The sequence below is a fragment of the Loxodonta africana genome, chromosome 25, assembly GCF_030014295.1.
Source record: "Loxodonta africana isolate mLoxAfr1 chromosome 25, mLoxAfr1.hap2, whole genome shotgun sequence".
NCBI lineage: Eukaryota > Metazoa > Chordata > Mammalia > Proboscidea > Elephantidae > Loxodonta > Loxodonta africana.
In genome coordinates, this window is record NC_087366.1 from 38,210,533 (window position 1) to 38,224,455 (window position 13,923).

The 13,923-nt window shown below is 41.9% G+C and overlaps 1 protein-coding gene across 1 annotated transcript in view; it reads left to right on the top strand.

The window, feature by feature from the left end:
* ACTN2 (actinin alpha 2) overlaps window positions 1–10,857 on the top strand; it is a 75,400-nt gene extending 64,543 nt beyond the window's left edge. Inside the window, exons 16-21 of the mRNA XM_010591032.2 lie at window positions 2,085–2,219; window positions 3,149–3,328; window positions 3,978–4,124; window positions 4,596–4,661; window positions 6,467–6,625; window positions 8,170–10,857. Coding sequence (XP_010589334.1) covers window positions 2,085–2,219; window positions 3,149–3,328; window positions 3,978–4,124; window positions 4,596–4,661; window positions 6,467–6,625; window positions 8,170–8,328 — 846 coding nt within the window. The 3' untranslated portion in view covers window positions 8,329–10,857. The remainder of the gene's footprint in view (window positions 1–2,084; window positions 2,220–3,148; window positions 3,329–3,977; window positions 4,125–4,595; window positions 4,662–6,466; window positions 6,626–8,169) is intronic.
* Window positions 10,858–13,923: the final 3,066 nt, after the last annotated feature.

Consider the following 13,923-nt stretch of genomic DNA (forward strand, 5'->3'; position numbering starts at 1 on the left):
GGGGAGCTAAAGTATTCTTACTAATCTGCTGCCTTTTAAATTTTGGGAGACTGCCAGCAAATATTATAGTCAGAATGGGATCATTTGAGCCTTTTTGTCTCATTCTTAAGAGAAATTTTTTTCATAGTTTAAATTATTGCACAATTAGTCATTTTATCATGTTAATACATAGTCTATAAGGATTAACTGTACCATGTGGGTTTGAGATAGCTTACTATAAAAACACACATGCTTAGTTATAACTACACCCACTCCTCACTTATCCACATGATTAGTTTCCAAAGACTGGGTCATTATGCGAAAATAAGTGTTATATGAAAATGGAGGATGACCACATCATTACACAACTACCAAATTACATCATTACATAACTGCCAAACCACTCAGAATCGTGGCTCAGCCAAGTTGACACATAAACTTAACTGTCACAGCCAGCATTACTCTTGCCTTGCACCTCGGCGTTCATTACTGCCAGACTTACATTGTTAGTGTGCAAGATAGTTTTTTTTTTTTTTTTGGATAGTAGATTTTTGCTATTGTTGTAAATACAAAATGTCTAATAATGAGATAGTTAATAAGTGAGAAGTAGGTGAAATATGTTAGTTATAAGCCATGCAAAAGAAGAATAAAAAAAAATGTATGGGAGGAAGGAGTGTGTTTTTTTCTGAGAGCTGGTAGTTATTACTTTTAAGTTTACATTTAGCTACGGTCTTCTTGGAAGCAAAAGTGAGAAAGGAAACATGTTGAGCTAAGTAGTTTCCTTGAAAAACAGGAAATAGGTTATTTCTTAAAGTGAAACAAACTTTTCTCCTGTCAGTGAATTATAAAACAAAATTGGTCACGTGGACTTCCGTTATTGGGATATTGAATAAGTGTTTACCAGCAGTTTTGCAAATGATACAAAAAGATTTCTGCTCAACTGTTGATTCAAAGAGAACTGAGGCATTAACATGGAACTCACAGAGCATATTTCTAAACTGAATGGAAAGCTTGTAGGCCAGATAGAACCCTTTCAGTGGCCCAACATTATATAGGAATTGAGTTCATGAACTTTACAGGATTCTTAACTTTTTTGTGTCAGGAATCCTTTTGGCAGTCTGGGAAGGCCCTGGATCCCTTCTGATGATAACGTTTGTAAATGCATAAAAAGTATTTATGATGACAAAGGAAGCAAACAGTATGGAAATGTAGTTATTAAAATATTTAAAAACAAGGTTAGCGTTAGTAACTTCTATGCCCCTTTATTAGCACGTTTAAAAACAAGATTTAACAATATGATTTTGAAGTAGTGATGTGTGTGTATGTCTTGAGGTACAGGCAGTAACGGTAATGTTATATGAGAATGTCTGTGATCTCTGTTGTGGTGAGGTCACAGGTACTGCTAAATACCATGGTGGATTTACTGCCCACATTCATAATTGAAGGAAATGTTAAATTTCAACTAGAGACAGTGAAAGTACAGATGTCATTTTCCCCTCATCGAAGTTCACAAACTGTCCACACTAAAAACCGTCTGCACCCTGGACCCCATGGAATGGGTGCTGCAGGCTGAGAGCCCCTGGCTGGAGGAACGCTGCTGTTCTTAGCACAGGCACTTACATAACCTTCGGCTCGTTCAGTCTTCCAGCAGGCACTAGGTGGTGCAAGGTGACAGTCAGTGCTCCATTGGGCTCTCCCTCTATTCTCTAGAGTAGGGACACTTAGTGAACTTTTGAAGCAAGGCTTATGTACTTAAATGCTGGGCTCGAAGACAGTAAAGTAGATGTTCTGGAATGAAGGGTTCCTGGGGGGAGGGCCAACCATGATCTGAAAGCTTAGACACTGTCTGAAGGGCGTGTCTCACAGAACAGGCTCAGTAAACACCTCCATCCCTCTTCCTTCCCTTCCCACTTGCCCTCCATGTCCTTCCCTTCCCTCCTGTGTCCTCCTTTCACCTTTGCCATCTCTTCTGTCTTGTCTTTTCTGACCCCTTCTTGTCCTCCCTCCCCCCACCTCTCTGCTCCGCTCCCCTTGTTACCTTATCCTGTGGTTGCACATACTGGACCAAAGCTGTTTTCTCACCCCTGTTGCCATTGGGCCTACAGGTGAAGCAGCTCGTGCCAATCCGGGACCAGTCCCTGCAGGAGGAGCTGGCTCGCCAGCATGCTAACGAGCGCCTGCGGCGCCAGTTTGCCGCACAGGCCAATGCCATCGGGCCCTGGATCCAGAACAAGATGGAGGTAGGTTGGCGCCGTTCAGTGAGCTTCTCACAGGCCTTGAAATACGTCCCTTAGCGGACACAGCTCATAAATGACACATCTTGTGAGAAGTTTCTGGTAGCCCCCCTCAGTGCTGTGAAAGCACCTTTCCCCTGTCACTCTGGGTTTTCCTCTGTTCAGCGCCTGGCTGTTACAGACAATATGTGTGCGTGGACGTCAGTACTTCGGAGAGTCCGAAGGGGCACACTGAGGAGCAACAGGATGTTCCTGCTGCCATCTGATTATTTTGTTATTAAGAAAGTTGACAGGGCTTTTTCTCAATTTTTGGCCTGGGTTTTAAACCACTCTATCACTTTTATCACTAAGAAGGACGTGTGGAGAGTCACTTGGCATTTTTAGAACATGTAAGGAAAAGTAGTCTTTGAATGACACTGATCTCTGGGTTCATCCTGTCATCAAGAACAGCCAGAACACATTTATTAGGCCATGTATTTCTCTCCCCACCTCCCTTTTGGTGATCAAATATTTATTTTTTTCTTGAAGGGGAAAACATCTAAAAACATGAATTCTTGTGCCGGATGAAGTACCTAGTGGTCTTAAGTCTATCTGGCAACTCTTTTCATGCGGCACACCCCCCTCCTCCTTCAAAGGGGTCACGGCCGACTAAGGAGGCTTTCATCCTCACTGCCGTCAGGTTGAAACAACTCATTACTTACCTCTCTTGCTTCTCTTTTTTGGCTCTTGGGTGACTTTTCTCCAGTCTTTAAAGTGACTAGAACCAGAACACGCTTCATTCTGTGACACACCCCTGGTTCCCACTCTGTCTGAGAAAACCAAGTGACTTTGCTGCTTCCCAATGCCAGCTTAGTACCTGAAGCAGGGTAAGGAATGATGGGGTTTGCTGACTTTGTTTCCCACCCTGTTCCTGCGGGCCCATTTCCATCTGTCAGGAGATTGCCCGGAGCTCCATCCAGATCACAGGAGCCCTGGAAGACCAGATGAACCAGCTGAAGCAGTACGAGCACAACATCATTAACTACAAGAACAACATTGACAAGCTGGAAGGCGACCATCAGCTCATCCAGGAGGCTCTGGTCTTTGACAACAAGCACACTAACTACACCATGGAGGTACAGCAGCCAGACACGCCTTTATTACTGTTGCATCTAACTGTGAGCTTTTCACCTTTTCAGGGCGTGTTTTTTTTTTTTCCATACACATGTCTCTGTTTATTCCTGGTAAGTTCTGTAAGTGTAAGAATTGGGGGTCTTTAAAGCTTCCCTCTCACTATATGTGAAAAAGCTTTGTGAACTCTGTAGAGCACTAAATATTAATTATCATTGTTATCAACAACAAAAACGTCATTATTATCACTCCAGTAAATCCTTTACGCTTCTTTGGAGAAAGTACCACACATTGGACTATTGCTTTTTTTCTCCAGTTTTGCCCAGTTTGATCTCCCTGAGAGCCAGTGGATATAATCCAGGGCCCATCCTGCTACTTGGTAAATGGAAAACTATTTTTAGTGACAAGAAGAATATACCTTGTATATTTAATCTAGTGCCTATTGTGACTGTTAGAACCCTGCTGCTAGTTCTGATTATTTCCTACTACAGAATCTTGCAAAAAGTGGAAAAGTAGAATTTGAAAAATAGAGGAAAGTCTACAGTAAGCTCTGCTTACATCCCTTTGGGTCGACTCTCCTGTTGTGAGAATAAAGAGGCAAAATTGATGTGCTGAAACAACCTAGAGTTGATCATTTCCTCTTTTCCTTGGTAGCACATTCGTGTTGGATGGGAGTTACTGCTGACAACCATTGCCAGGACCATCAATGAGGTCGAGACTCAGATCCTCACGAGAGACGCTAAGGGCATCACCCAGGAGCAGATGAATGAGTTCAGAGCTTCTTTCAACCACTTTGACAGGGTACAGTAGTTTCTTTAGTTATTTGAAAGTCAGAAATAAGGACATTAAAAAATGTGTGAAACCGTATTCATGCTGTCATTGTAAGTCTGTTTCCTAAAACGTTGACAAGGACACAGAATATTTACTAACGCCAACTGGCACTTCAGATCCGCCAGTTGCTCCTTGGAAATGCTATGGGGGCAGTTCTGCTCTGTCCTATAGGCTATGAGTCGGAATAGACTCCATGGCAGTGGGTTTGGTTTTGCTTTTGGTTTTTCGTAGGTAGTCTCTCACTTTTGCCTGGTCTTAGCTCCCCTACCCCTAGGCTTTGTTCTTTCTGAGAAATTATTTTGTAGCCTCCTTGTGTTGGCTCCATCCATCCTGTAAGTTGGTGGTGACCTTTGTGCTCGGAGTTTGTTCATGGTGCTCTGCTCATTTTGTCAAGCACTGCTGCTCATGTCCATTTTCTCTGCTCCCTGTATCTGTCAACAGAGGAAGAATGGCCTGATGGATCACGAAGATTTCAGAGCCTGCCTAATTTCCATGGGTTATGATCTGGTATGACAGAAATTGATCATTTTACTAAGATTTGACGTTTTATTGAGATTGACTTTCTATTTTAAGAAATAAATAACTTAAAGCTTTTTTTATAGTACTGTAGCACATTTGGAGCCTGGTGGTGCAGTGGGTGGTGCAATGGTTAAAAGGTCAGCATTTCGAATCCACCAGCTGCCCCTGGGAAACCCTATGGGGCAGTTCTACTCTGTCCTATAAGGTCACTCTGAGTCAGAATCGACTGATGGCAGCGGGTTTGGTTTTTCTTTTTTACGGGTAGCACATTTAAAGAGCCCCGGTGGCACAGTAGTTCGTACTCAGCTGCTAACCAAAAGGTCTGTGGTTCAAACCCACCAGCCTCCCCTCAGGAGAAAGATGTGGCAGTCTGCTTCCATAAAGATTACAACCTTAGAAACCCTATGGGGCAGTTTACTCTGTCCTATACGGTGGCTATGAGTTGAAATCGACTTGATGGCATTGGGTTTGGGTTTTTGGTTTGGGTGTGGTGCAGTGGTTAAGCACTTGGCTGCTAACCAAAAAGGTCAGTGGTTCAAACCCACCAGCCACTCCATGGGAGAAAGATGTAGCAGTTGGCTTTCATAAAGATTACAGTCTTGGAAACTTTATGGGGCTGTTCTGCTGTATGCTATAGGGTCACTATGAGTCAGAATCCACTCAATGGCAATGTGTTTTTTTTGAGGGGTAGCATATTTAGAAATGATTCATTTTCATTGTATAGACAAATATTTTTTTGAAGATGTAGACCATCTACTGTTATATAAAAATAATTCCACAGAGCCAGAAGATAATGTGTTTTTCTTCAGTAATTGTTCAGATTTTTTCTAGTGAATTTTTTAAAACACCTTTATAGAGATTTAATTCACACATTTAAAGTGTACACTTCAATGGTTTTTACTACCCTAGTGGCTCTTTGGAAACCCTGGTGGCATAGTGGTTAAGTGCTATGGCTGCTAACCAAAAGGTTGGCACTTCAAATCTACCAGGCACTCCTTGGAAACTCTATGGGGCAGTTCTACTTTGTCCTGTTGGGTCGCTATAAGTCGTAATTGACTCAGTGGTGATGGGTTTGGTTTGGTTTTGGATGGCTCTGTAACATTTTTTGCCTTTAATGTTTCGGAAGGTAAAAAGGTTTTCCTCATAAATCAGCTAAGAAAAATGTACCTTTCCCTGTGGGCTGCTGTAGTCCCAGTGTACCTCCACATCTCTCCCGCCCAGTTGAGCCCGTTCAGACTTTTTAAAATAAAATAGAGCCATCTTCTAAACAGTCTTCTATTTAGTAATATGTCTTCCCAGTTGTAGTCTGAGAAAAGGCCCATGCTCTCTTCCAATCACAGTAATGCCTGAAGATGACGTGGGACCCCAGAGGGAAGGACAGAGTCTCTGGCTTGAGACTACACAGCTCTTAAAAGTGTCTGATGGCAATAAACCTACACTATCCTCACTGGAAGTCTCTCCCAAAGGAAACACACTAGTTGCCACTGAGTCGATTCCAACTCAGGGTGACCGTGTGTCTCAGAGTACAGCTGTGCTCCGCAGGTTTTCAGTGGCTGATTTTTTGGAAGTAGATCACCAGGTGTTTCTTCTGAGGTACCACTGGGTGGGCTCAAACCCTTGACTTTTTGGTTGTAGCCCAGCACAAGCCCACCCAAGGACTCCAAAGGGAAACACGGAATATTTAAATTTTCAAACAAAAAGGAACTTGTATGTCAGTAGGTAAAAGAATAAGAACCACACTGTTGGGAGTTGTGTCTTGTTGAAGTACGTGTTTCTTTGTAACCTTGCCTCAGGGTGAAGCTGAATTTGCCCGTATCATGACCCTGGTTGACCCCAACGCACAGGGCACTGTCACCTTCCAGTCCTTCATTGACTTCATGACGAGAGAGACGGCGGATACCGACACTGCTGAGCAGGTCATCGCCTCCTTCCGAATCCTGGCTTCTGACAAGGTCTGCATTTCCAGATTGTCTTCTCTTTCAGCAATAGTCTCCTGTGTCATTCTAACTGAAAGGAAAGAGCTTCAGGAGTAAAAACTGTTTTCATACTAGTGCATTTTGAACAAAATCAGCACTAAATTCGGAAAGTGGTGCATAAACATCACAGCCACATAACCAAAAGAGAGAAAACACAGGTTCTCTTCTGGCATTTGTGCTTGGGCCTCACACTGAGTTTTATCGAAGGAACCAATAAGGTGTATTTCGTGGGGGTTTTGTGTTTTACTGGTTCAACCTCATTTTGCATTCCAGATTGGCAGATTGGATTTAGAAAGAAAATACCATGCAATTCAAATGTTATGGAACCAGGAATCTTCTCTTAGGGATCTATGGCCTTTGCTTTGTGCCCAGCCACAGAAGCAAAGTTAAATATAGCCATTCATTCGTTAAAAAAATTGCCAAGCTCTTCATTATGCATAGCCTAGAAATTAAGCAGGAATTTCACTCCCAAAACTATAAACACATCTCCCAAAACCAAAACAAGCCCAGTGCCGTTGAGTCGATTCTGACTTATAGTGACCCTATAGGACAGAGTAGAGCTGCTGCATAGAGTTTCGAAGGAGCGCCTGGTGGATTCAAACTGCCGACCCTTTGGTTAGCAGCCTTAGCACTTAACCACTACGCCACCAAGGTTTCCATAAACACATCTTAGTATGTATAAATTCAATTTGGGACGTGGTTCTTTTACCCTTTGTTCTAGCTGAGAGGGGAAACAACGGCACCACAAAGAAGTTAGGATACTGAAACACATCACAGAGCCCAAGCCTTAAAAGAATTAGACAGGATAACCTGTCTTAATCATGGGGTTATCATTTATCATGGGGAGGGAGGAGAAAGCGCCCAGCTGAAGGTAATAAACAATGGCTCATCCAACACTCCAAAAAACTCCTACTATAAATTACAACGTGGTATTTCCGATTTATTTTGACTCTTAACCATCCAGTCTGCTTTACCAGAATTGTCTAACTTCCCAATAGACATTTGACTCTTAAAAGAAAAAGTTCCATTGTTAGATGTCTTTTATCTTGTTTTCAAGAGTGGTATTCTTTGGTGGCAACATATCTCTAGCTTTTAATAAACATGGGGAAAATGATTCTATGTTCTAAAAGCACATGGCACATACACTTAAATATCCCTATATTCGCAACCAGGTGTGATTTTTTGTTCCCATCACTTTGTCCTCATACCTTTCTGGTATGAAATTGGGTCACAGTATTTATCACTCAGATAATGGCTTAGCTTGGGAAATCCTGGTGATAAAGCCGCATTTGCCTTTATAGCAATCCCTGCTGGGAAAAAGAGGAGTTACCTTGCAGATAGCTCCTACACCTAAAACTCAGCTTTTTGTTGGTTGTCTGGCACCCTACCTATTAGACTCCCCCTGCCTTCTTTTTTTAAAAAATATTAAACAAATGCAAGAAATGTGTAAATATGAAAGCCTTTCGGGTTCCAGTGTTCCCTGGGATTGATTTTGCAAACACCTGGGTCCTCTTTTCCAGCCATATATCCTGGCGGAAGAGCTGCGTCGTGAGCTGCCCCCAGACCAGGCCCAGTACTGTATCAAGAGGATGCCTGCCTACTCGGGCCCAGGCAGCGTGCCTGGCGCCCTGGATTACACCGCCTTCTCGTCCGCGCTCTATGGGGAGAGCGACCTGTGATTCTGAGGTTCTGTAATTGTTGATTGCAGCAGAATGCAATAAAAGCTGAAGTCACAGTTTGTTTTCTGGAAATGTTGACAAGCTTTATTAAGCCAAAAGGGGAAAAAAATGAAATTTTGAAGCTCAGCAATTGTCAACAATATAACACGGTTGAAGTGGAGTTTCTATAGTATATGATATAGAATGCTTCCTAAATAGGTGTCTTTATTTCTTAATTTTTAGCCAAATGCAATGAAAATATCAGGTGTGTTTGTTTCTTTGATTACACAAAGTGAATTAACTCAAGCAGGGTGAGGAGGATCTGGGGACAGAAGGAAAGTGAAAAATGTGAAAATCGAAACTATCCAAGAGTCAAGATCAGGAAAAAAAATCACAAATTGGTAAATGTTCGCTATTTTTTAAAAATCTGCTTCTGTGATGATGAACCCTAGGGGGATATATTTGGGATATCAGTGTTTGATCTTCTTGCTTATCCAAAGATTAGTTATATTTAAGCATAAATGGTACTGTAGTTCCAACACTTGAATTTAATATTGTGAGATGGAACTTCCAGGGAATAGCAACAGATTACCCAAAAGATCTTTTAAAACTTAAATTTTTAAAAATAGAAATTATAGTCAACTCTTCATTATTTAGGACTAGAGAGTCCAGCTAGTGGATTTTGCTGCCTTACTTAGTCTCCAAAATAGGGAAACCAGGAAACACTGAGGTCAGCTTAATCTGCCAGAGAGGAAGATGAAGTTACTAAGTAAAATGAGTTTTTTAGGAATATTTATTGATTTCAGGCTTTTTCTAGAGCTTGTTAGTACAGGTTCTCGAGAGATGACCATGTATAAGTGCTCTGTTTTTTAAATAAACAGGTTTCTATAGTAATGATTCATAACAAGAGACAAGTCAGAAACCAGTATATTTATAGCTCTTCAGGCAGAACTTCTCCTTTTTGCCTTTAGTTTTATGACCTATGAGGGAGAAGGCAGAAGAGAACATAAATGAATGAGGGTTAGTAGGAAAGGACTAATTGTCAACAACATAGAGGTAAGTTCTTTCATTGTAGAACCTTTATATAGCTTTTGGGTGAATTCATTTTGAGTAGGATGAATTATTAGATGTTTTTACTAGCATTCAGTTTGTGGTCACCACTGCGATTTGACAGTGCGTCCTAACAAGTTCCGGATCTGGTCCTACCACCGTCTAAAACCATGCTGTGCTCCATTGTAGAGGACTATACGTGCACACCCCACCGTTGTCTCCATCTGTTGAATGTTCATTAGCCTTTCTGCTTATGCTACTGTATGCTGTAACTGCCCCCTGTTTTTCCATCTTGCTGACAGCTTATAGGGAATAAAGCAGGAACTGTTTTTATATCTGAGTCCTTAATGATCAGCGGATGAATTATAAACAAACACAGTTGCAAACAGCAATTAAAGTGTTACTAGACAAGCAGCCTGTTGCCTCGGATTTTTATAGAGTTCCACCAACAGCTGGAAACGTGATGCTTTCCATTCGTAACTGTCTGGTAATGTAATACTTTTACTACGTTGGCCCATTTAGACCCTTCGACCTTTATACATTTCATTTAATCTTTGCTTCATTATTAAGAAGCTGAATAGCTTCCAAATTCCTGAAATATTTGAGTCCTTGAGTTTAAAGCCAAACACTTTTGAGGTGGTGGCTAGATGAACTCTGACTCCTTATTTTGTTTCAAGCAGGTGCTATATTCCAGCCATAAACATGAAGACAAAACCTGGACGTTGTTCTTCTTTTGAGGCTACTAGGAGGATCTGTGGTGTTTTTAGGAGGGGTATAGGTAGCTCACCTACCAAAATTTTTCATTTCTATACAACATTCAGGCAAGAGAATGGATCAATATTATCTGCTAATAAACAAAGAAAGGAAATAAACTCTGAAAAACATTTAACATGTTTATACACTTCTTTTAGAAGTTATTTTTATTTCTGAACCGGAATTATCAATTAAACTTAATTTGTAAAAGAAAAAGAATCCCTGTTTTTATTATTTCAAAGAATAACCAGTTTCTTTGGTTAACCACAAACTTCCTCACTTAACATTTCCATCATATTTAAAAACTCATCTCTGAGTTAGTATTTGCTTTTCTTAAAGAATTAGAGACTAGGTTGTTGGCCCACCACCCATCTGTCAGTTTGTCATACTGTGGTGACTGCGCGTTGCTATTATACGGGAAGCTATACCACCAGTATATCAAATACTAGCAGGGTCACCCACGGCGGACAGGTTTCAGGGGAGCTTCTAGACTAAGACATACTAGGAAGAAAAGCCTGGTGATCTACTTCTGGAAATTAGGCAGTGAAAGCTCTTGGGATCTCAACAGAACACTGCCCGACTCACTTGCTTTGGACACGTCATCAGGAGGGATCAGTCACTAGAAGACATCATGTTTGGTGAAGTAGAGGGTCAACAAGGGTAAGAGAGACTGACACAGCATCCGCAAGGGTGGACTCTTAACATGCTGGCAATTTTGAGGATGGAGCAGGGCTGGGCAACCTACCAAAATTTTTCATTTCTATATAACATTCAGGCAAGAGAATGGATCAATATTATCTGCTAATAAACAAAGAAAGGAAATAAACTCTGAAAATTTAACATGTTCTTACATTGTACGTAAGGTCGCCATGAGTCAGAGTCAGCTTGATAGCAGCTATCTGTCATTGGGCAGGGGGTTGAATTTGAGATGATTGGTGAATTCTGGTTGACTCAGTTAAAGGTGAGTGATAAAAGCATTGGGAAGCTGAGTGGACAAGGAAGGAATTCTTAACCAGGAGGTCACTTCTGAACCTCCAGTAAATATTAAAAATCCATGGATTCCCAGCCTTTAATACTGGAGTTTCATGTTGTGAAGGTCTGGTTAAGGCCTGGATATCAGTATTTCATGTTGTGAAGGTCTGTGTAAGGCCTGGATATCAGTATTTCATGTTATGAAGGTCTGGGTAAGGCCTGGATATCAGTATTTCATGTTGGGAAGGTCTGGGTAAGGCCTGGATATCAGTATTTTGTTAAGAGCCCTATGGGGGATTCAAATAACCCCCAGTTGAGAACCTCTGGATTAGAGGTAAAGGAAAAAGTCATTGGTAATTACAAAGTCTAAATCAATTCAGTTAGAGGAGCCCTTACAGGAAGGTTGATGGTAGGACAATGTCAATGGCCAGGCAGATTCCTGCACCATCTAGTTAGCAATATGTAAATGGTGGCAAAAACTGAATTTTAGGTAGGCACGTTTGGCTTGGGATTCTTTCCTGCACACCTGATTCATGCGTGTGTTCATGAAATAACAAAGTTGGAGGTGAACTCCTTACTGCCCCTGAGTTACAGGGAACAAATTTAAATGATCCAAAGTCAGAAACGTGTGTTTTATGAAGAAGTGGCTAGTTGTTACAAAGCTGAGCGGGATTCACGCTTGATTCCCCTGGACGACAGGACAAGAGGCACTGAGTGTGCCCAGGTGTGCCCTTGAGTGTTCTTGAGTGCCCAGGAGCCTACACAATGATTATACTGCCCTGTCTGAAAGGCAAGTTCATATTTCAAATGGAATCCAGAGACAGTTGTTTTTCTTTTTGAATTCATTAATTAATAACTCAATCTTTAAGCATCAGATCTACCATCATTCTTTTTAAGCTGGAGGCTGGGAGTGGTTGTGATTTATCAATGAGAATCCCCAGCCATGGATTCCCAGTGGCCTTTATAAATGCCTTTCTAAATCTTCTAGAAGTTAACCAACACAGGAATTCAAACCTCCTTGTTGGTAGAACAGAGTGGGCAGAACAAATGTACACGTGCACATTCTTGTACAGCGTGAACTACAGGGAATCCCCAGGACGGCCTTTCCAAGACAAGCCACTGGCAACGGAAGAAAGATAGTCCTGAATAGTAGCCGTAGAAGGAAAAACGAGATCCTCTGAATACTCGGTTTGGAAGACACATTTTAGTCTATGCACAATGAAATTCTATTATGAGCAGCATCTAATTGTATAATTTCAAAATTAGCTCGATGACCAGTAAGTCAAAACGAAATCTAATTTTGTCAGAATTAGATTATAATCGTTTCAGCACCTTCACTTTCCCCTTTGGTTTCATGCCTTCTACTCCAGGCCTCTTCCCGAGTGCTCAAAACTTTAATTAACAAAAAGAAGAAAGAAAACCAACGAAAAAAGCGTTGTGGTCAAGTCGACTCCAGCTGCTGTTGACCCCACGCGTGTCAGCGCAGAACCAGGCCTGTCTTCCTCGTGCGTCTGAAACCTGACCACCATAGACAGGGTTTTCAGTGGCTGATTTTGGGGAAGTAGCTTGCCAGGACTTGCTTTCGAGGCACCTCTGGGTGGGCTTAAACCTTCGTTCGATTAGCAGCAAAATGCATTAACCATTTATACCACCCAAGATCTCCAAAGCCTTCAAGCTGCCCTAAAGTTCAAACGGCATCTCAATGTAGCATGGAATGTTTCCTTCCTCTAACCTGGTCCTGCCCCAACCTGGCCCACCCCTGTTCTCAACTCCAGATGCCTATCACATTCACCAGGGATGATGATTTAAATTACTGATGCCTGGACCCTACCCCAGACCACTTAGAATATTTGCTAGGTGGGGGTGGGAGGGCCCATCTTCTCAATCAGGCTTCTAGATTAAGTCCAATCTACAGCTGGGGTTGAGAAGCACTTTCCTACTCAATCAAAACACAATCTTTCTGTGCCTCAGGACTCTGCTCTCTGCTTTGTCTGTCGCTAATGAAATATGCAAACAAAATGCAAGGAAATCAATGTACCTATGTAAATGGGCGCCAGCAGGGAACCAGCCTACTCTTCCAGCCTTTGTCCACTGTTTGCACATGTACCTCATACTTACCCTTTCTCAGCAGTATTTCCAAAATGTCCTTTCTTCCAGTCATTTCAAGTGCTGGAGAGTTCTTTGCCCTTCTCCAGTGGGGACATCCTTCCAGGTCTAGTTGAGATTCCCCTTCCTTCGTGAGGCTCTCCCTAACCTAGCCCCACCTACACTGGATTAGTCTCTACTTCCAGAGCTTCTGATTCTTACTCCTGCTTTAAGCCTGTGGTGATGTGCTGAGTCAGCCTCTGCCATTAGACTGAAGATCACAGAGGGCAGGGCTTGTTGCATAATAGGTGTTAGGCTTTGAATGAACTACTTTGCAAGCTTGTGTGAGTTTGAAGATTACTGACTCGCACCCACAGGAAGGAGGAAATAGGCCAATCAATGACTGGAGAAGGGAGGGAAAGAACTGATATATAGTCTCGACAACCACAAAAATAAATTATATATGTATGTATATATATAATGAAAACAATGATTCAGGGTACAGGTAGCGGTCTTCAAACTGGAGGACACGTGCAGAGAGGTACATGAAGATTTCTAAGTACTACATGGAAATGGATGCTTTTAATGCATCTCTAGGTCTTCAGCTTTACCCTCCTCATACCATGGGGATCTCCTTCGGCACCTCCACTTGTACAGTCACTCTTGCCCCACTTTTCAAAAAGTGAACTCTTCATCCATACTGAATCTTACTAAGGTGCTTTGACCTAGGCTGTCAAACCTCCCAGGGCTTCAAAC